This window comes from Pezoporus occidentalis, unplaced genomic scaffold (assembly GCF_034315485.1).
Source record: "Pezoporus occidentalis ecotype Australia unplaced genomic scaffold, CSIRO_AGI_Poc_V1 ctg24, whole genome shotgun sequence".
NCBI lineage: Eukaryota > Metazoa > Chordata > Aves > Psittaciformes > Psittacidae > Pezoporus > Pezoporus occidentalis.
Genome location: NW_026914285.1, coordinates 8415143 through 8437227, shown reverse-complemented (window position 1 = coordinate 8437227; position 22085 = coordinate 8415143). Strand labels below are relative to the sequence as shown.

At 45.1% G+C, this 22085-nt stretch overlaps 1 protein-coding gene across 3 annotated transcripts in view; it reads left to right on the top strand.

Annotated features, from left to right (window-relative positions):
• Positions 1–22085, top strand: part of RUNX1 (RUNX family transcription factor 1) — a 168436-nt gene that overhangs the window by 122067 nt on the left and 24284 nt on the right. For 2 of the 3 annotated variants that reach the window (XM_062622284.1, XM_062622285.1), the window contains one exon: positions 12743–12934. The exons of the other annotated variant lie outside the window; for it this stretch is intronic. In XM_062622284.1, coding sequence (XP_062478268.1) covers positions 12743–12934 — 192 coding nt within the window. The remainder of the gene's footprint in view (positions 1–12742; positions 12935–22085) is intronic. 3 annotated transcript variants of the gene reach the window in all.

Here is a 22085-nt window from a genome sequence, read left to right as displayed (position 1 = left end):
AGGAGGTTCTTACAAGTTGATTGCCCATATAACAGGAATGAACTGGGACTCCTTTCTTCCTTTGCTAGCACTAGCTGCATGCTCCACAGCGCACCACCCTCTCAGTATCACAACCCAACTTTGCTAATTGCCCTTTAAAATATCTTGGCTAAAGAACTCGCCTCCGAGAGCTTCCAACCTAAATAGACCATGTACAGACAAAAGAAAGGGATGGGCTGCAAGAAAAGCCAACGGTTGTGCGCTGACTGCTGGGTCTGTGCCTGTGTGTTTGTGTCCCTGTGTCCTATTGTCTGGGTGACACTGATGTGGGTGGACTAGTGCTTAAATTATGAGCACAATCTGGGGACACTTGTAGTTGGCTTGTGCAGTGGTTACGTGCAGTGGTGCAGCAGCAGGGGGAAGGTTACAAAACATCACTAGCTCAAATTCACACAGTGTGACTTGATGTGTTGCTGTCTCTAAATGGGTATGAGTAGGTAAGGGATTGCTGTTGGTTTCCTTCCTGAGAGCGTGTATGTCTCATTGAAGCAACTGGATCAATTTAAACAGCATAAAGCGGTGTATTATTGCAAGGACATGCTTGCAGACCAAAGGAGCTGTTTCTAAACAGGCAGGGCAGTCCTAGTGGCATCCTGGCAGCCAGAACAGATCCATGGTCCCCCAGAGTGGCAAGGGGACAACAGCCTGAAGCATATATCCTGTGATTGGGCACATCTCCCCCCACTGTGAAAGCTGCGCATGCCACCAGCCCATTTTTCATAACGCAAAGAGCAAAAGAGCAGAGAGCAGTTTGTCCCCTTATGACTTGTGTTTTCTGAAGAAAAGTGAAGAGTGAGGGGGAAATCAGCCTGTTTCCATTATACACACAGTTTCACACAACCAGCCTGAATTACTCCAGTGACAGAGCACTGGGCCTTCTGGCTTAGCACAGGACCATATAGCACAGGAGCATCACATGGCACAGGACCACCTGCAATTGGATGTTAAAAGTTTGTCTGCCGATCAGGATGGGGTTGCATGTCTGGATGCAGTCAGCTCTGCAGAGCATCGCCATGCCCCTCCACAGCCCTTGGGTGCCCTGTGTCCTAGAAAGACCTCCCTGCACCCCACATCCCAGCCACTCAGCAAGCTCCTTCTCCTCCATGAGGGGAAGGTGGAGCAGCCCCCTTGGGGCAGGGGCAGCTCTGTGCTGGGGTTTGCCCCTTCACAGTGGCTGGCAGTGCTGGCACAGCACCTTCCTGTTGTCTGAGATCTCCACGTCCCCTTGCCTGGCCACCCCAGGGCTTTCACTAGCACAGGAACCTGAAACAGCGCCCATGCTCTCAAGCAGTTGGTTTCAGATTGGAAATCATACAGATATACCAGCAGGCACGCTGCCCACGAACTGTAAAGGCAGTGAAGGCAAAGACCAGTAGCTGCTGTAACTACCGCAGTGCAAAGATCCCTCAGTGCAAACAAGGTCCAGGCAAGGCATGTCTTTTGTGGACTTTAACTGGCTAGCAGCTACCCACAGCTTCTAAAACCAGGGCTGGCTGTTCTCTATCAATTAGATGTGCAAAGGGTTATGCAATTTGTGTGAATGCTCAGCACTCCTGGTGTAACAGCAATAGGGGGGATCCTTTTTGTCCTACTCCACGGGTGGGATGTCAGTAGTTTTTTAATACCAGCATCCTTGAAGTTTCATGGTGCAGACACTTCTTTTCCACATGGAAAAGGTGGAACAGGATTATTTTCCCTGGCATTTCTTTGTCTCACTGCTGAGTCACTTAGGAGAGTTGATGTTGGGTGATGTGAGGCAGAGAATTCATCATTTTAGTTCAATGAAATTGTCAAATATGTGGAATACAAAATCTTGTGTCAAGACTGCTTTTCTGGGAGCACAGTAGCTCATGTGTGTTTGCTCACCTAGTTATTTGGCTGGGCTTTTTTGAAGATACACAGAAGTGTTGACAGGATAAGCTCCTTCCTTGCATAAAGCAGGTAAACAGGAAACCAGAGTTGCTGTGGAGTGGGCTAGAAATGGTGGTAAGACTGGCCCAATCCTATAGAAATGATTTCAACTCCCTTTTTGAGTCACTAAATCCCACACAGCTCTTTTTCCACCTGCCTTGAATTATTGTGATTTTAAAATGAAAACAGGTAGGTAGTTATTTTTCATTTCTTTCACTTTTTTTTTGTCTTTTTGTCAACCTTTTACTTTTTCACTTATTCATTACTTTATTGCCTACTGGTTGGGTGGCTACAAAGACCGTGATGAGTATTTTTAAGTGTTTACCTATATTTGCATGGTGGGATTTTCAAGGGATATACAGCCTCTGTCCAGCTCTGCTGAAATCGGGGGGCAAGTAGTCTGTAACTGTGGCAAAAGCAGAATTAAGTGAATGTATATTACTTCTGAATATGTGTCCTAAGCAGTCAGTAGGTCTGACTTTCTCCTGTCAACTGCACTTACCTACAAAGAATTTGTAGCTGCTAGGATTGGTGAGCAAGTCTTTGGGGGTGGGGGCATTTTCCATAGAAATATGAAAAAAGGCTGAATACATACATGTCACTTGTAATTGTGTGTGTGTGTGTGTGTGTATATAAAGAAAAGCATTAATATGCAGAACCTTGGCAAGTAGGTTGGCCGTAGGGGATGTGACTATATGCTGGAAGACCCTAATTCACTGAGATGATCAAAAACCACGTAGATGAGGCCCACAATGACATGGTTTAGTGGTGTTCTTGGCAGTCCTGGAGTAATGGTTGGACTTGATGATCTTAGAGGTCTTTTCCACCCCAGCTGATTCTATGATCTTTTCAGTAGTTAGCTGTTTGTGCCCTGAAACAAAGATTTCTGAGTCTGGTCCTTCATCCACTGTGTTCCTTCAGCAAGGAATGACTTTTGAATGGCAGAGATTAAATGTGAACAAATGAGAGCTTTGAGGAGGCTGCTGGGGCTTTGCATGACCTGGGGAAGGATGGACTTGTACTTGAAACCCCTCAGTGGAGCTGTCTGTGGTCATGTATGCCCTACCCTCCCTAGAAGGAGGTTAGCTAGTGAAGCTGGGCTGTTGGAGCATTGGGTTCACAATCCCGCTGTCCCTCCAGGGTTGGCCACCAAATGCCTTCTGCAGTGCTCTCAGATTGGAAAGTTTCCTTCAGGAATGTGCTGGAGGGTAACAGAATGCGACAGCCTCTGCAACCCACTTCCTTCCCCCTGCTCACCAGAGGAGGGGGAGAGAGGGCCTTCTTTTCCTCAGGCTCCTAAGGCAGCTGGGCGTAGAAGAGGGAGGCTTTCCCCCTGTGTGGAGTGATCAGGTGCTCCCAGTTGCTAAACAAGCTTTTAGCAGCGCAGGACTTTTTCTGAAGCCTCTGTTTTTGAGGAGTTGCCTTACTTGCTGGTTTAGCAAAACAGCACTTGTCTAAGAGAAGGGCTGGATAAAGCTGTGTGGCACTTTCAGTGAACAGCCCTATTTTCTTCTTGGAGTATAACTGGCAGAGGTGAAAATCCATTTGTGCTACAGTCCCTCCCAGCTTCTCCTGCCCATGATTATCAGAAGGTGCAGCAGTTTCCTCCTTGCGAACCCATGTGAAAACAGTGCAGGCTCTTGCTTCATCCTTTGTCACTCGTTGTGAAGAATGCAGAAATGATTTTCCTCTGCATCTCCATTTGTACCCTCGCTGTTTGCTCATCTGCTACAACTGGGAATTGTAATCAGTAAATGCATTTTCTATTTGTGCTAATGATAAATCCTGGTCAGACTGTTCCTGTGTCAGTGCTTCATGGGTCTGTGCAAAGCATGAGGGAGAGCAGTGCTTGGGAGAGGCCATTTCGATTCTGCTTTTGAATCGTAAAAGAAGGAGTTGTCTGTTTTGTGAGGGCACAATGTGCTTGTTACTAACTGAAGCACATCCTAAAGAGAGGGAAGGATGGAAACACCTCGCCTGCCTTCTTTAATCGTGGAATAGATAAGGAACAACGTGTAAAACTGGGAAGAAACACGAGAAAGGATTTAAGCAGCCATAAATGAGAAGCTGATAGATTTCTTTTTTCCTTTTTAAATAGCAGCTGACCTTTATTCTTCCTATGAAGAGTGGTGTTGCTTGAGTCCATTAAACACGACATGCACCAGGACACCTTCTCAAGGCTGACCAGTCCAGAAAAGCCAGGCTGTGTCATAACCTTAGCGCATATAGCTGCAGAAAAACTTAGGCGACAGTGTTGATTTAATTATTAAGGATTCTGTTTGTCTGAGTCTGTCTGCCTCTCCTACCTACACCCTGCATTATGGGCTGTTCTTCATTACCTGCTCTACCTATCTTTGCAATCTAGCCGCAAACAGTTTTGGTTGACCACACCACTTCCCTCTTGAAAGTTAATACTGTTTGACTCATTCTGTACTGCTAACACCAAGCCAAAGAAAACAAGCCAAAGAATAACCTGCTTGTATGCAGTTTGGAAACTTCTCAGAGGCCCTGCTTTCAAAATGCTGTACAGTAGCTTACTATATCTCTCTGCAGCTGCAAAGAAAATGAGGAAAGCAAAAAATGATTCAAGAATCTAAAATAAAGACTAAGCAGAACCACATGAAATTTATGAGCTTCCAGTGAACTGCAGTCCTGTGTAGGCACAAGGGAGCATTAGTGCAGAGGAGGGGCTGCTTAGAAACTACAGATTAAAATATCCAAACCCATTACTTCCGAAAAACAGGTATTTTCAGCTGTTGTGTGGAAACACCAGTCACCAGACTTGGTAAAAGCAAAGGTCTTTAGTTCAAGGGAAGTGTGTACAGCAGCTATACACTCTTTTTAGACAGGAGCAAAGTTTTTTACAAGTTGTCAAAGCCTGAATGGTCAACATCCATGGAGAGTAAATTTACTTTTGTGTTGCCAAATTCCCCTGGTTTACATAGACAGTGAGCCACCAGACCTGACCTTTAAGTTGCAGGTCTCTTGTTCAACTCTGTCTGAGGTTGAATGATGGAGACCTTTTACTGTCTAGAGATAGTTCAGTGGACTGATGAAACGGGTTTCTATCTAAGCTGTTTCTCTGACCTCCTAAACCATGATTGTGCAACTCACTTTCCTGTTTGTCCTCTCCAATTCACTGCAAAGGTGTCAGAGGTGTCATCCCTATCTTTTCCCACTCAGGCTGAGAGCAGGGGTGCAGATTCATCCCACCCAAGCTAACATTTGAATAAGGTGCCTGAATTATGAGCCTGGTCCCGTGTATTCAGCAGAGAGGCAACCTTCTCCCAAGGGCTGCTCAAATGGCGGCTCAGTCCTTGCTGTCTGAGCCTTGTGTTTCTGCAGATTTTCTTTGGACAGAGGTGTCTTTTTGTGCCTGTATTTTTCTTGGTTGCTCGCTGAGCTGTTGGTTGGCTGGTTGCGTCTCATTTTGCACCTACTCTTTCATACATATCTTCAACTAATGATGTCTCAGCCCATGGCTGGAGGGTATTCTTATGGCAGTTTGTACGTGTGGGAAGATGCAAACTATAAAGAAACAAAAGAGGCTTTTGGCAATGTGATACTTAAGTTGGGAGTCATTCAAACTTTGTCAAGGAGTCAGGATTTTTAAAGTATATACATTGACATGGGGGAAAGGGAGAAGAAAGGGAAGGGTATAATTTTGCAGACTAATTTAACTTTCATGAACAACTTCTTCCCTCCAAACTTCTAACGCTTGGTTCCCTTACTTTTACTTCATTGCGATGACCTAATTCCTGGGGTGAACCCACAGAATAATTGTACTTCCAGGACAGAAATAGAGGACACACATACGTGGGATTCATCAGAAGTTTTGGTGGATCCACAGCAAGCAAAATAATAGTGTTTTAAGTGGAAATGTGTTTGTGTGTTGCTGTTTGTCTGTACATCACAGGCCTCACCAGCAGGGCTGGGGGAGAGGAAGCATATTTCCTGCCTCGCAAAAGTGTCGAGATTGCTTTTTCTGGCTGTGGTACCTCAGCGTAGATGTGAGGCTTTTCATATGCTCATCAGGAGGTAGGGAGAGAGCTGGAGGGACCCAGCCCGGAGGAGCCTGGAGTCTTGTAGTCAGTGTGCCAGCCTCTGCTTGCACCTTTTCCTGGGGTCATTCCCCACTACTGACACAGCTGGATAGTGAATCAGTGACAAAAAGGGCTCTCTGCTTGCAATTATGTCACTCATGTGGAAAATAGGAAACTGAAGTTTGTTTTCTAATATAAGCCAGGCCAGAGGGGCTTGATCCAGACTCTCCTGCCTACTGGGAGAGGGGGGGTTGTTCTGGGGCAGGGCTCCCTCTCATTGCAAATTTTGCTCTACCTAGAGCGTGTTTGTGTGAGGCTTTTAAAGAAGCACTGATTTAAAAAAGAAGAGTTATGGAAAAAAAAAAAAAAAAAAGGGAATCTTTCCAAAATTTTGTCTAACTACTGCTAAAATGTGTAGGAAAAAATGCACCAACAGCTCAGGGTGCACGTTGTTGCGGTAAGCCAACTACCCCCCAACAGAGGTGCAAGTAGCTACCTGAGGTTTGCCATGGGAAAAGTGGGGAGTTACCAGAAAGCAGGGACCCTGCTGTGTAAATCACTGTTCACTTTGTTGTATCACTGGACACTTGTTCAACACGCAGCCAAGTTGGATCACCTGCTGGAAAAATTAAATGCTCAGCAAAGGATTGCACCTGAAACATCTAGTCTGTCTGCAGCTACTCAGAGTAACAAGCAGAGTTTTCCACAGAGACACTGAAAGGCTGAGGTTTGCCAGGGAGCTGATAGGAGAAGCACATGTGGAAGAGCTTCGCATCTCAGTCTGTCTGTGCTTGGTGTGGCTTGGCATTCTGCTTCTCAAGGACAGCTGGATGTCAGCCTGGTCATCAAGTCACGTAATACCCAGACTCAATCACACGTTTCCCAGCACCTCGTGCCTATGGTCAGGTCAGGTCTGATGACCAACACTGATTCTGTTGGTAATTACAGACACGGCATGAAAACATTGAGCATAATATCCTGTCTACCACAATGTTCCTTCTGTCTGGAAAGAAGGTTTGCATTGTAGAGTGCTTAAGAAAAACAGCAGAAAGATATAATTGCTGATGAGTTTACTCAAAGCTCTGACTACCATCACCATTAGTTTTCCTCACCACGGCAATAATATTTTTAGCTGAGGAAGGAGAAAATATCCTACAGTGTGTCTAATCAATTTTTAGGATCTTTTTACTTACTCTTTTTAACACTATACAAGAGGTTGGTGAGCTCTGATGCTGTCCCATACTGATCCTTCTAATACCTGAGTGCAGTATAAGTCTTTTCCAAGCGATGGAGGCTAGAGAGGAAACCACTGTACAGATTAGTTTGATTTTCAAGCATGATTTCCTTGAGCCCAGTGGGCTGCTGTGTAGCAATGTTTGGTGCATTATGCTAAGCATGTGCATACATCCCTGCAGGATCAGGTCAGGTCTGTTTGAAAGCACAGCTAACAGAGTCCTAGAAAAGTTATACTACTTGCTTTTTCTGTGCAGGTAGGAAATCAAGGGAAAAGAGTGTGCAAAGTATTTTATATCTGGGATATAATATTACTGGTTTCTGCCCTTAAGGCACTATTTCTATTGTTAGCAAGAAAAAAAATGCCATTTTGTGAGCAGGATAGTTGATATTCAAGCATTTCCCAGCTTGGTAGTATTATAGAAGCACTATAATTCACTTTTGTTTACAAGAATGTATAATTTTTTGCACTAGATAGTGTGCTCACTTCCTACAGTAATGTGAAAGAGTATATTTTCTTCTCATTCTTCACTATGTACAGAATAATTGGATTTATTTTAGCTCCATGGCACAAAACAATGTGTACCACTTTATTAACTGGACACAATGAAACATGGCTTATTTTCTACCCCACTAGAGCTGGAGTCAAACCAAAGCCCTTAGCACAAAAAGCCCAGAAAAGTGGAGATGCTTGTATTAAAGTCCAACACGATTTCAAAGCAGCCAGCTTTCATTAAACCAAAACGTTGGGTCTCATCAGTCACTCCCTACTTCAACAATGCCTGCCAGATGCTGTTATTTTCCTGTGTATGATCCACTTTTTGGGTGTGAAATGTTTCCATTTCCCCCTGGAAAAAGGGTAGGTGGGAGGCAGAGAAAAGAGGGGAAGGTATTCTGCTTCTCTCTGGGAGAAAGGGCTCCACTTAATTAAACTCCCATTGTACATGCCACGCAAATACACCCTGCTGATTTTGGCCAGAAAACTTACGGATCATGCACATGAAAACCTGTGGTGTTTGTGTTCAAGTCCGCCTCTAGCTGGGATGCTCAGCAGCCATGAGCCAATGGGTCTCCGTCAGACACCTGATCCCCCAAGTTCAAATCTTTTGCAGGCATTAGTACCTCCCGATGCTCCAAATAGACAGATTTGTGAGCAAATGAGAGCAAGGCACAGAAGGGTGTACTCGTCCTATGAATTGATGAAAAGAGAAGAAAAATGTCCATTAATGCATTCCAGTAGTGTTTACTTGCGAAAAGACATTGGGTACCCACAGGAATTTAGGTAGCTTCAGCTGGCAGAATGAGATGCCTTTCCTCAGCCTCTGTTTTACCTGTTTCTCCCCCTCTGAACCTGAAGAGTATCTAGTGACACTTACAAACTAGGTTAAAATTAAGGTAATGGGAGACCTGTTTCTTTTTCTGCGCTTGGAGGCATCCCAGTGCATTGGTGCTGTTGTCTGCATGGGGCCAGCCATGGTGAAACAAGGACCAAGCAACCATTCCCAGTGAAAACCCAATGTATGCAAAACCAGGGGCTGCCAAAGCACTTTATTCTTGTCATCTCCACATCCAGAGCCCCAGCCAGATGGCTGCAGGCCAAGCTGAGTGCTCTGCAGTCTCTTAAAGTCTATAAAACTGCGTTTCCCTCCCATTATGAAGGAAAGTACTTTCATGTTGCGTTGCTGTAAAAGTATCAGAAAAGCTAATGTTCTCTCTGCACTCCTTGTTTAATATTCAGAGTAAAAAAGTCTGCCTGACCTCACTGAGGCAGTATTTGAAAAGGATAAAAGAAAAAAAGTCCAAAAGCCCCCAAACCCTGAGGTTTGGCCAGGCAGGCTGGATGTCCTACTCCATTGTCTGACCCTGCAACCCACGGGGAAAAAATGCTGCCCTTTTCTTTCCTCGGCTAGTACCTGCAAATTGATACTTGTCAAAACCCATGGGGAGGGAACAAGACAGTGGAACCATTTCATGGCAAGCTAGCTCTCTCTGGGGTCTGTAGGCCAAGGTCTTCTTCATTCAACAGCTAAATGTTTGATTGACCCGTAAAGTACCATCTGATCTGCAGACCTGACAGATCCTTGTGGCCAAACTGCTGGCTCAGCAGAGCCACACCGGTTCCCAAAGCCCTTCCTGCCACTCTTCTTCATCCTGCAACATGCTGTTGTCCTGGACAGGGGAAGCCTGGGTTTGTGGTCACCACACTGAGTTGGGAGGCCAATGTCTGCCACAGGGTCACTGACTGGCCATGGGCAAGTCGCCTCATTTCTCTGTCATTCAGTTTTCCACGTGTGAAACGGGGATAATAATAGTCCTGGGCTTTACCAGGCTGAACTGAGGATAACTTGCCTGCTCTTTAAGCAAGGTGTTTAGAAGGTAACTTCAAAGTAAAGCTAATAAACATAAAAATGCACGTCACAGCTCTGGCTGTGCATTTATAGCGGCTTGGGAAACCCATTTATATTTGTTAGATTTTCTGACACAGTTCTTCACTTCCCTGCTGCAGACCCTCATGCAAAACAGGTTCTGTGTTGCTACCTGCAGCAGTCAGCAAGGGAGAAAAAGTTAAATAGCTCTACTGATTGTGGTGGGAAGAGCCACTTTTTGAGCTACATCTTGAGGTGATAATAGTGCCTGGCATTGATTCTAGGTAGCTCCCTCCAAAAAATGACAATATGTGGACAAAAACAACAGAGCAGGAACCTGTTGGCACTGATCTTTCTTACCTGAATGCAATGGCATGGGTGGAATTTCCACAAGCCCTAGGGATGAGACAGATCTTGAGTGTGCTGATGCACCACTGGTACCCCCAGGCTACAGAGAAGACCCTGTCCAAGAGGCAGCTACCTGAGACACCCCCCTTCAGTGCCCAAATTCAGCAGGGCCGGGTTAGGGGCTCCAGGAGTTTCACTCTGTGGTTGAGCAGCACAGAGACAGGCAGAGATGCTTCCATCAGCCCAGACAGAGCTGGCCTGGGAACAGGGTGCCCTGCGGTGACCTCGGGAGGATGCTGTGCCTGGGTTAATGTGCCCTGCTCGCTGCCTGCTCTTTGGTTTGTTGAGAGCGAGCTCGGGTTTGTCGGCCCTGCCCAGCGTCGTGTGCCAGCTTGACACAAATTTAGTGCCTGAGCTGGTTTCAAAGCAGGAAAGTTAATCCTGCCCCAGCAGCCTTAATGCAGCCCTTGTCCTGTTGGCTTCAGGAGGAACCGCTCATCTCCATGCGAGGTTGTAAGCACATGGGCTTGTGCTGCTGGGATTCTTGGTGTCACACCAGGCAGGCATAACTCCAGATGCCAGGAAGGGCAGCACCAGGAAGGTAGGAGGAGAAGGCAGGGTAGCAGGGGTCAAGTTTGGCGCTGATGCACTCCCTTGAAAGCAGAAGATGTTTGAGCGGAATTTGAAATTAGGAATAAATTACACTGGGGGGAAGGATTTGGAAGGATCTGGCTCTTGGCTCTGCAAGCCCGGGTTCAGCCTGCTGAAGTTTAAAATAATCCAAATGTACGAGGCATTTTACACTTCATGTATGACTCTGCATGTTTGCCTTCAAGCCCAGGGTCAGGAGCCCAAGGCTTGAGGCAGAATGCAGCTTTGCATTGCTGATAGATGAAGTGTTTGCTCTTGACCAACCAGAATGTCAGATAAAAGTCTTTTTCATATTTCTTCACTTCTCCCTTGCTTTTTTTCCTTTTTTTTTTCTTTTTGGAAGCCCTAATGGGTCTCTTTAGTGATGAAACCTCTACTATATAATATGTCTTTTTATATTTTAATTCCCTCCCCCCCCGCCTTGGGATAACTCACAGCACAGTGTGGAATCCGAGACAGTTGAAGCTGTGCCAAAGGGCCTGGCAGCAGGAAGAAACGCAAGCCACTGCGATTTGGAACCATAATACAAGTTATAAAATTTAATTTTAGAAATGCAGCTACTGGGAACTGCTTTTAAATGTGCATTTTCCTTTTAGTGCATAAAATGGTCCTGTGTCTCGATTGAGCTGCTCCGGCAGCGTGAAAGAGCGCTCTGTAGAGTAAGGGGCATACAGATCTCTCCAGTGGTCTGTTGCTGCTTACTCACCAATACTCAAAATTGGAAGCTGGATGTTCAGGGATATTTATGAATGTTATGTATTAAACGCTATGGGGATGTGTGGAACAGGGCACGGTGGATTAATTTAGGGATTTTGTGGCATCCTCTTTCACTGCTGTAGCCATGTGTTGAGAGATGATTCAACATAGGAACAGCACTGGTCATGTCCTTGTGGGGGGGATGGAGATGCAAAGAAAGCTACAGGAGGCAACTCTTTGTGCCAAGAAAACGAAAATTGGGAACAGATAGACAGTAAACTATGGCATTCAGCAGAAACCAAGTATGATGCCACCTTCTTCAGGGGAACAAGGAGAAAAAAAGGTGTTTGATCTATGGGTTAGAGATCTGACATGGAATTCCTGTCAGGGTAACAATGTTCTATGGGAGGAAGGGGAAGGGAGACATGACACCCTTCTTGCATGCTCTATGTGCTGCCTTTGTGGTTACAGGTTGGCACACGAAAGATCCCAGTGTAGACAGCAGCCACAGGCAACAGTTAGAAATGCATTACCTTAGTCCTTGCATACTGCTCACTGCAGCTAACTAAGGCTTGTCTAGAAACCAGCCCTGCCCATGATGGGATGTCTCTGCCTTTCCAGCTGAACCTGGACGTGCCCTGATACTGCACTGGAGCTAGGCCTTTCCAGTGCCTTACCAGCTTCACAGGGCCACAGCACCGGAGCTTCATGAGGACCATGCTCCAGGGGAGTGCTCTAACTGCTGTATGGCCATGACCAAGTCTGTTGTGCACTGGCCAGTTCTGTAATGTCAGCATCTACACTTGTATAGTCAGATATCTGGTGGGACCTCATGTTTCTGAAGCTCCTGATGCCACTAATAGAAGCTTCATTACTCCAGTTTCAATTCTGCCAGCTTCTGGTGTTTCTTTCCTATTTCTGTCTGTAAATCCATTGCAAAAAGAATCAAAAACTTGAACTTGCTCTGGTTTGCTATTGTATAGCCCCATAGTACTTACCTAATTATGGTACTTTATGACAACCTGGGACTGAATTTTTAGAGGAGTTATTCCAGTGCAGGTTTAGCAGAGGGGCCACTCAATGTTTCCTCCTTTTATGCATCCCCACAGACAGTCCTCCTTTTAGAAACACCTCCTCTCCCAGTGTGAGGTGTAAGAAGGCACTGCAATTTTCAGTGGGTCTGGTCCTTCACACTAGACCCCACAATACAGTAACAGTGCATGACTTGCTGGTGTCGCCTGTTCTTGCAGAGAGGTGGTTTCAGTTTGATTTCGGATGGCCACTAGCCAGTTAGGTACTTTACCAGTGGATGAGGGGTATTAAAAAAAGAAAAAAGAAAGAAAGAAAGAAAGGACAAAAATAAATTAAAAAAAAATATGAAAAAGATAAAATAAGTCAACAGACCTCATGTGTCAGTGAGATTTTCTGATCTTTTTCCCCCCCCTCCCACAATAGGACATCGTCAGAAAATAGATGATCAGACAAAGCCCGGGAGCTTGTCCTTTTCAGAGCGCCTGAGTGAACTGGAGCAGTTGCGTCGTACGGCCATGAGGGTCAGCCCACACCACCCAGCCCCCACACCCAACCCACGAGCCTCCTTGAACCACACCACTGCTTTTAACCCTCAGCCTCAGAGTCAGATTCAGGGTAAGTACCTGAAATCCTCCCCCTGCTCGCCCATCTCCATCCCACCAGCCTGTGGAGCATGGGGGCTCGCTGCCCCCCAGCCCCTCAATCTCTGCTAGACTTCCCTTGGCCACCTTTAATGAGTGAAAGCCTTTAACAAGTGAAAGGAGGGGCTTCCTAACATATGTCTGTGTTTCTAAAGACCTGACAGATTTTAAGGGGTCCATACCGCCTCATCTTCGTGTCGGTACAGCTCATGGTGTTTGTTAACCTCACCTGTGCTAGAACCATAATAAATTGAAAGCTGTTGTTTTCTTGGAAAGATGCATCATGCCAGGTCTTTTTCTGTGTGTAGGTGTATTTCCTGATGGGTATTTATCATTCACATTGTGTGCTTGAATGAGAGAGAAATACTGTCAATGCCTTGCTTTGACCTTTCCCAGGAAGGCAGCAGCAAAGAAAGCTTTGCGAAGTGCTTTGTCCCCTGAGGACAACCTCTTGGTGCTAAGACTTTAATACTGGCAGTCAGGTTTGAGTGTATTTCTGTAGCTGATGTTATTTGAACGATAACATGCAGAACAGTGATTCAGGGGTCATTTCTTCTAAGGCTCAGGCTCAGATGATGTGAATGAAACCAAGATTTCTAGCTTGAAATCTTTCCTGCCACCACTAGAGCTGTGTTTGTCCCTCCTAAAACCTATTCTGTCCTTAAGATCAGCTAAAACTCAGTGAGCAATGAATCAGGTCACTAAACCATCAGCTGATACGTGTTCTGCAAAAAACACGTCAAAATGCAGCCTCATAGTGAGTTGTAACTAAAGGGAGGATGCAGAACAGTGTTGATTTTAGTGAACACGGTTCCTATTGGAGTTTTCCTCTATTCTTCCAACTGGAATGAAATGGCCTCAGTTGAGGTTCTCTGCTGGGGTTTTGGGGAGAAATAGTTACCGCAAATCAGAGTAAGTTCTTTTTTCAGCATTTATTTTTAAAACCAGGGTACTCTTCATTGCATGCAGAAAAGGTTATCTGTTACTTAAGGCAAACACTTGTTACATCCTATTATTCCATGGGCTAGGCTCAAGTGGAATCTACTGCAAGTGTGCTGCTGACTTTGCTGTGAGCAGAAGCAGGCATTTTTGAACAGCATGGGAAATAAATCAACATGTTGTCATGTGCTGTAATGTAGACAGAAGTGGGCAAAAAGACAATTGGAAGGACCACCCAGCTCCTTCCCCCTCCAGATCCATGCCAGGTCAGGTCAGGTGAAGGATCCAGTCCCAGCCCTGCCAGTCCCCTCAGTGTTGTGATTTGCAGAGCAAACCACGCTGTGCTTCTGCTGTGCACAGCTCTGTTCCTGTAAGAGAAAACACACATATTATTATGGCTACTCAGCAGCCAGCAGCTACGTGGGTGGAGGTATTGGTCGCAGATGTGCATTCTTCAGCTTCTTGGGAACACTATATGCTTAGCAAGATATCAGGTTTAACATCCAGTATCCCTCTTCCCTGGTTCCCTGTGAAAGTCCCTCGCTCATACGACTTCAGAGCTGTAGACTTTTCATGCTCAGACATGGATTCAGCTGCTCTCTCCAGAAATAGTTTCAGTACAGTGCTCTGATTTGCTCTTTGAAAACCAGATTTTAATGTGTTTCACCTGTGGATGTAGTTCAGAAAATGATAGCAATTGTACTGCTAGTGTTCCCTCATTGATACGCTCTTCTTCAGGCTGCTTTCTCCTGGTTCCCCTTTCCCTCAGCCTTTGAAACGTGCACATTATCCATTGGGCAACTTGTTGAGGCTTGCAGTCGCTATCAGTAAAATAAGCCCCAAACTGAAGCCTCCCTCATCTGGGACTGTCTCTGCTGCAGACGCCTTTTAATTTCTAGGGCTTGTCTTTTCAGGGTCACGTTATCACAGTGGGGAAAAGGGCTAGGCTCCGACCGTCATTTTTAACTCAGTGTTTAAAGTATGATCAGTTTTCGGGATGATCTGTGTGAACTCTAGGGAGCTGGGATATTCCTTTTGTTTTTTTTCTGTTTTTAATAAGCAGTGTCACATTTCAGAACACAGTTCTCTACAGACAAAGCACTTCTGGCCTGCTCCAGAGCTTGCTATACCTATCCACACATCTTTGCATTCTGGAACACTTGTGTGGAAACTCACTGAAGAGAGCACAGAGTGCTTTTTATATAGGTGTAAAATGAGGCATCAAACCCCACGTGTTGCTATGTTCCAAGTAGTAGCATAAAACTTTGCTTTAACTCACACCAGTATGAATCACAGACTACTCCTCTATTCATCCAAGTCCAATTATCTTTTTAAAAAAACAAAACTAACTCAAAATAGACATCTCAGACTAGTTCTTGGGATTTAAAGGGGCAGGTTGCCATGCCACTAAACCACTGTTTATTTGTTGAGGTTTTCATCTATAAAAGGATTGAGGTTAATTTTAATTTTCTATTCTACCAAGTCTTGAATTCGAGCATAAAGCTGCTTGTGTCACAGATACAAGTCCAAGCAAGTTAAGAGACCATAAATTGCTATAATCGAGTTTTATGCTTCTTTCATATCACAAGGGGGGAGAAAGTACACCTGTTCATTTAAAAGATCTAACCATAACCGATTCACAGACCAAAGGGGAACAGAGGGGGAGAAAAAGCCTCCACCACATCACACATGGTTTAAGTTGAAATATTACTCTGTGCCAGTACCAAGCGTGTAATGTCAAAGGATTTGACCCACAGGCACTGAGTGAGGGTATTCAGTTAAAGCTCCAAACCTGGCCAGTGCTGCAACCTTAATTCACCCCTTCCTTTGTATAGAGGGGAAAAGAAAACAGAGACATGTGAGCTGCTCTGAGGTGTTGTTTAGCAAAGTTTAGGCAAACCCCTTGATGAGCATTTACGTTTATACAGAGAAGAGCCATAAATCTATCTATCTGTGTATTATGGTTGAGTTTCTTCTAACACCAGCCTGAATCAGATACTAAAGACACAATTACTAATTCTACAGTGGTTACTGTTAACCAGAGTAGGTAGATCTGTAATTCAAGAGTTTTACAGAAATAGGAATTTATAGGCTTCCTTTAGAGTACAATTTTTTTCTGGGCCAATAAAAATATTTTAAATGCGTAAGTCATGGGTCCAAGAAGGTGTTCTTTTGGAGGCATTAATACTGAGTTCATAAATTGCCTAAATAAACTTCTAACTAGTGGGTTTAGGAATATCATGCAAAAACACGTGCAATTAAACAGCTTCATTTCCCCCCCCCCCCCCCAAATTAACCCAAACAATGTTTCCAACTGGTGACTTATTAATTACCCATAGGTTAAAAACATAAATGAAATAAAGCTATTTCTCCTCTCTCGGGAGAACAGATAATCATTGTAATCACTTTGTGCTACACGCTTCTGGTTCTTTTTATGCTTTTATTGCCTTAAAAATATGTGAGTTAGCTCGCTTGCCTTTTTTTTTTTTTTTCTTCCTTTTTAAATTTTGAAACCTTATATGTTAAGTTTCGGCCGGGCCCACACTTTTATGACCAAGCCTAAAATCCCTGGAAACAAGAGGCTGTAATAAAATTGCTGACAGATCTTTAAGCGAAGCAGCCGAATTAGCAGATAGCAAAGCAAGAGACATCATTTAAAGATCAGCTCTTTTAATTAGCATGAAACGTAACGACTGAGAGATTATTCTGTTGCAAACCAGCCTTTTGTCTTCCTCCAGGTGCACTATGCTTTATTTAAGAGACATTTCAAGGTCCTTGCTATCATAATCTTGTTCCATCAAAACCAGCCCAAGTTTATCAGGGTTCCCATGAGCAGGTGAAACACAGGAGTAGAATCAAGGGCAACATTTAAGCCTGGGGAATTAAAATGGCTTGATTCTGACTACAGAGGTATCCTGCCTCGATTCATAATATTCCCACTTCTAAATCAGCTCAATAGGCCATAGGTTAATGGAGTTAGAAGTGTCCACAGAGCAGAGTTTCAGAGCAGGCTTCAACAAGGCTGTCATTCTGCCTCCGTGTTTTGCTGCTGCAAAATGTACTTTTCACGTGCTTTTGAGAATCTGGATTGATGTGCCTGTAATTCCCTGCCAAAAGACCTAAACATGCGCTGAAGATGAGGGACCTGCCAACTCTCTGTTGTTCAGTGTGCTCAATGCCAACATGTTTATGTTCTCTTTGGACACGTCTGAGTCTCCCCATCTTTCCGTAACCCATCGTGCTTGCAGAGCAAGTACATGGTGCTTTAACAGCGTATCATCCCGTTTCCACTTGATTAACCACCTGACCTTTCCGTCCCAAAATACGCTCCCTGGCGTGTCAAGCAAGTGCTGCTGTCTGAGCTTGGCACCCTTCCTATCGGCGCTGCTCCTGCCTCCCCCTGACTGGCAGAGCAGCAAAGGGTGAGTCGCGCCAGCACATCAGCAGGCAGTGGAGGCAGAGTAGGCAGTGCGGGCAGCGTGGGCAGCGTGGGCAGCGCGGGCAGTGTGGGCAGCGCGGGCAGTGTGGGCAGCGCGGGCAGTGTGGGCAGTGTGGGCAGCGTGGGCAGTGTGGGCAGCGCAGGCAGTGCGGAAGCTGGCAGCAGGTACATCATTTCCAGTCAGCTCAGACCGGGTTGCCAAGCGCTGCTGCTTCTCCTGGATGTGCAGATGCCGCCTCCCCAGTCCTGCATGCGATTTCCCGACCAAGGGACCAGTTGCACATGTTTTGCTGGCAGCTAGGGGAGATCCCCTTTCATGGAGATCCCCTCCATCTCCCCCCTCCTCTCAATGCCGGTGGGCACGTGCTGGGAGAGAGATGCTTTCTTCTTTCCCCTCCTCTCAATGCCGGTAGCCACCAAACAGCTCTTGTGTGGAGAAAAGGAAGGAGTTGAAGCCATGCCATTGGTGTGGACCCAGAGCTCAAGTGCCACAATCACTGGGAGGTCTCATGAAGTTTGTTGAAATAGTGATGTTTGCAAACGAAATCTGTTTAGCTGGAAGGGTTCCAACTGGCTCTATCAAAAAGGAAATTTTATAGAGAGAAATATCTTTCTACTGAAAGTACAGTATGTTTCTTTGATTCACAGATAATACTTTTATATAAAGCCGTGAGTAACCTCCGCAGTTTTTCTTTTTAAGGGGTATTGTGTCATTAGCAGCAGACTCACCCTGCTGTCTATTTATCATGTCATAAACCAGCTTGCATCTGAAAAGATAAGCACAGAAGCATGTGAACCTTATTAAAATACACAAAATAATTCTTCATTCAGTCTAATAAAGTCCACTCTGGGTAAAAATCCCTCCCTTTTCACACCCCCTTCTAACAGATTTATATAAACCTCCTATTTAAGGCTGTCTGAATGCATCCTGTAGCTCTGCAGGCACAGATGGTCCCATTTTTGTCCAGAGTTTCTCATATTGACCATACTGGAGCATGTCTCAGGAAGTTTGCTCTAAAGCGTGAACTAAAAGGGAGCAGCAGAAATGTGATTCTTGAGAACCTCAGAAGCACAAAAGTAAGTTGTCTAGCATTTCTGGCCAAGTGAGACTTCTTGTTTTGCTGTGAAACTAACACCTTCCACACGTGTATCTTGGAGTATGTTTGTGAGGTTATAGTATATACAGAATATATTGTATAGACTGGAAAATATCAGCCTGGTAAACTTATACACAGGACATGCATAATACAACTAAATAACCCACAGCTTCATAGTGTCCATTTTTTCTTGGCTCCAGTTCTCAACATCATTTTTTACACAGTCATTTTATCCCACATGGAAATAGGCTCCTTACAGCAAGAGGCATCTCTTCCATTTGGTTTGTAAAGTTTGTAATGCCATTTGAGTCCTCTCCAAATAGTAATTTTGACAGGGATAAAATTCTCTGACACATTATCTCTGCCAAGACTTTGCTTATCTGCAGGGCTGGTTCTGCTGAGACACACGAGAGAGTTGGTGATACCCAGCAGCAGCCCAGAAATGAGAGCGGTTGCAGGGAATTCCCACTGCTTAGACTTAGAAATCTCCTCTCTTCCTTTCTCCCCTCCCAGAAGCAGGCCACCAGTTTTGCCATTTTGGGATTCGATAGGTGTGATACTGCATTAATAGCAGTATAGAAAGTTTTAGACAAATTTCATCCAAGGTCCCGATGAAGTAATGATCATCCAGTGTTCAAGAAAAATTTAAATGGAGTGGCAGCGCATGCAAGGGAGGGCTGTTAATATGACCAGAGGAACAATGACCTTCCTTTAAAGGAGAGCTTAGCAGAGCTGAGTTTTTTCAGTGTGCCAAAACAGAGGCTGAGAGGGAAGATAATTACAGTCAATAAATACAGCAGAGAGGTTCAACATCAGGGAGGGAGGAGGACTATTTGTGCTGAAGGACAGTGTTAGCTCGAGAACAAGTGGTTAGTCTGTAAACTGTCCATCAGTGAATTTAGGCTGGAAATTAGAAGATGCTTCCTAGGTATCAGAGAAGCCCTGGCAGCCTTCCAGGGGGCTATCAGAGACAAAAAGACGCAATATAAGACAGATCTTGCTATGTTATGCAAGTGCAGAACACAAGATGTGGCTTGGCTGCAGGACCCAAGAGATGCTCTCTGGGCTCATATTTTCTTCCATTCAAGCAATTCTCTGCACCTGTGGCTTTAGCAAGGCAAAACAAGAGATGTGTCATTCTCTGGGACAGGCAGAAGGATGCTCAGGGATCTTCTCAACTCTTTCCTCTGTTGGGTCCCAGTGACAAGGTAGAACCTTTGCCTGCAAACTCCCAGTGCACTCCTTACTCCCACGTGGACCTCCAGGTCTTCAGCAGTTCTCTCTATAAATCCCACGTGGGATGCAAGCTCAGTCTCTACAACACCAGCATCGGAGACCTCATGCTTTTCCTGCTGTAGGAAAGACTTTTCCCGCTGTAGGAAAGACTTTTCCCATCTAAGGGTGGCAGGAATTTGTCCTGCTGCCCCCTCCACGCACATCAAAGATTCATCCCCTTCAGCCACAGATTTGTGCCTCCTCTGTCTGTTCCCACTTGGGGCAGAGCGAGGTGAGGAAGCCAGTTCCTCAACACCTGCCCAACTGCAGGGAGCATGCCCAGCTCTGGGGCATAAGCCTTTCTCAAGAGCCTCCCATGTCTCCTCACATTCAGCTCTAGAAAAAAAAAAAGGGGGGGAGCTTGAAATTGTTCAGCTTTTTCATCAGCTGAAGGCACTAATGGAAAGAGTTATGCAATGGTGTTTTAATCCAGAAGATTTCCAAGTGTCGATATATTTGAAAGATACCAATCTTCATATTCCAGCTGCCTGGCACTTCCTGAGGTTAAAAAAGCAGTAGATAAGGCAACAAATATGTTTTTGGTCCCCAGGAAACATCTTCACTTTCACAGACTTTTCTTCTGCTTTTTATTCCCCTTTTGTCCTCCCCACAGAGTATCCTAAAGGATGATTTTAAGTAAAGACAAAGAAATCTTAGTTTTAAAGCAGCAATCGAGAAGTTTAGAGATCTGTATTTCATTCTAAGTTTTGTCAAAATCATTCTTTTGGCAAGCTATTTAGATCTTGATTTTTTACAGAGCAGCTAGGAAAACTTAGCACACCAGAAAGGTGTCTTAGCAAGATCTGTGATAGCCCCCAACCACCTAAGCCACGAAGAAATCGGTGACAGCTATGTAGATGCCCTTGGAAATCCCTCTCACTGTCTAGCTGAAACTTTCAGCAGCTATAAAATTTGGCAGCTCGTGCCCAGACACTGTTTTATTTTTCATTAATCAGTCCATGTTTTTTACCACATGAGAACAACACTGAGGTGATGGATGCTCCTAAGAGAAGCAGAGCTTGCAGGTAGGGACAGGTATCCCCTGTTCAGTTTTTGACTTGCACAGCAATCCTCTCTGGTTTGTTTTGTTTTTGTTATCTTCCACTCAGTATGCCAAAGTCCCTTCTCCGTTATGTCATTGCAAAAGTGGAGCTGCTCTCTGACCCAATGCAGGAATCCTGTGCCTGCGCCGATGCTATCAGCCTCATGTTAGTGCTCTCAGCGGCCACTGTGATCGCTGGAGAAGAGGGTGATTTACTCAGCCTCACTTCTTGGTCCTTCAGCTCTCTCATGGTACAGGAGTGCTGGAGTAACCCCTCCAAGGTGGACCATCTGCCTGCGCTTCTCTCCTCCTCATTTCTGGGGCAACTGAGAAGGCTCAGCATCATTCAGGATGGCAGCTTAAATGCTTTCTACCTCAAGGGACATCTCTGTATTGAGATTAGCTGTATCACTGGGCTTTCTAACTTTTCCATGGGAACGCCTTATTCTGGTTCACCAGTTATCTTGCCTGGTGCTAGACCTCATGTATGACATGTATGCTGTAGATGTCTAAAGCAAATATCCCTTCCTGCCCCAGAGGCAGGTGCTTCCACTGTCCTGAACTTTGGATGGCAACGCATGGTCATGTGTTTGATAACATTTTGGTATTTGAGGCAGCTACTTCTTGGTTTGGGGGTTATTCCTCACTGGCCTTTGAACAATATTCTCAGCCTTTGAATGGCCCAATTGTGAGGAAGATTGAAAGTGCTGATTGCAAAACTCCAGTAAGTAGAATCTCTCTCAGACAAACCCAGTTTCTTTCCATAGCATTCTCCTCTTTAATCCTCTCTTGGCAGAACATGACATATTTTGATACCATAGCTCAAATTACCTTCCATGGTAAATAAAACAAACAAAAAATAAATAAGAGCTCCTTACCCTAAAAACAAACACCCACTGAAACCAGCTTATTATTCAGCAGCTGCTGCCCACATGCCAGGAGATACCACTTTGATTTTGTAATTGAATATGTTCTTTTCCCTCAAATACTGAACTGAGCCTCTCCAAACTGGAAATGCTGAGGAGTTAGAGCAGACTGACCACAGACACCCATACTATGTGCCATCTAGAAAACAAAGAAGGAGGAAGTGAGACTAGCACATAAGCTAGTATTCAAATGCTTGTTGCTGAGGTGAAAGCCCCACTTCACCATATAGAGCCCGCATGGTTTGAGTTGGTGTGGAGAGCTCGATTTGGATGGAGTGAAATCAACCCCTCTAGCTCTGCTGGAGGCTCAGCATGAGCCCATGCTCATAGCAGCCAAGAGGCTTTGCAGTCAGGAGGACCAGCACATGGATAAATCCTGCTTTCCTCACCAGCCCAATTTATCCGAG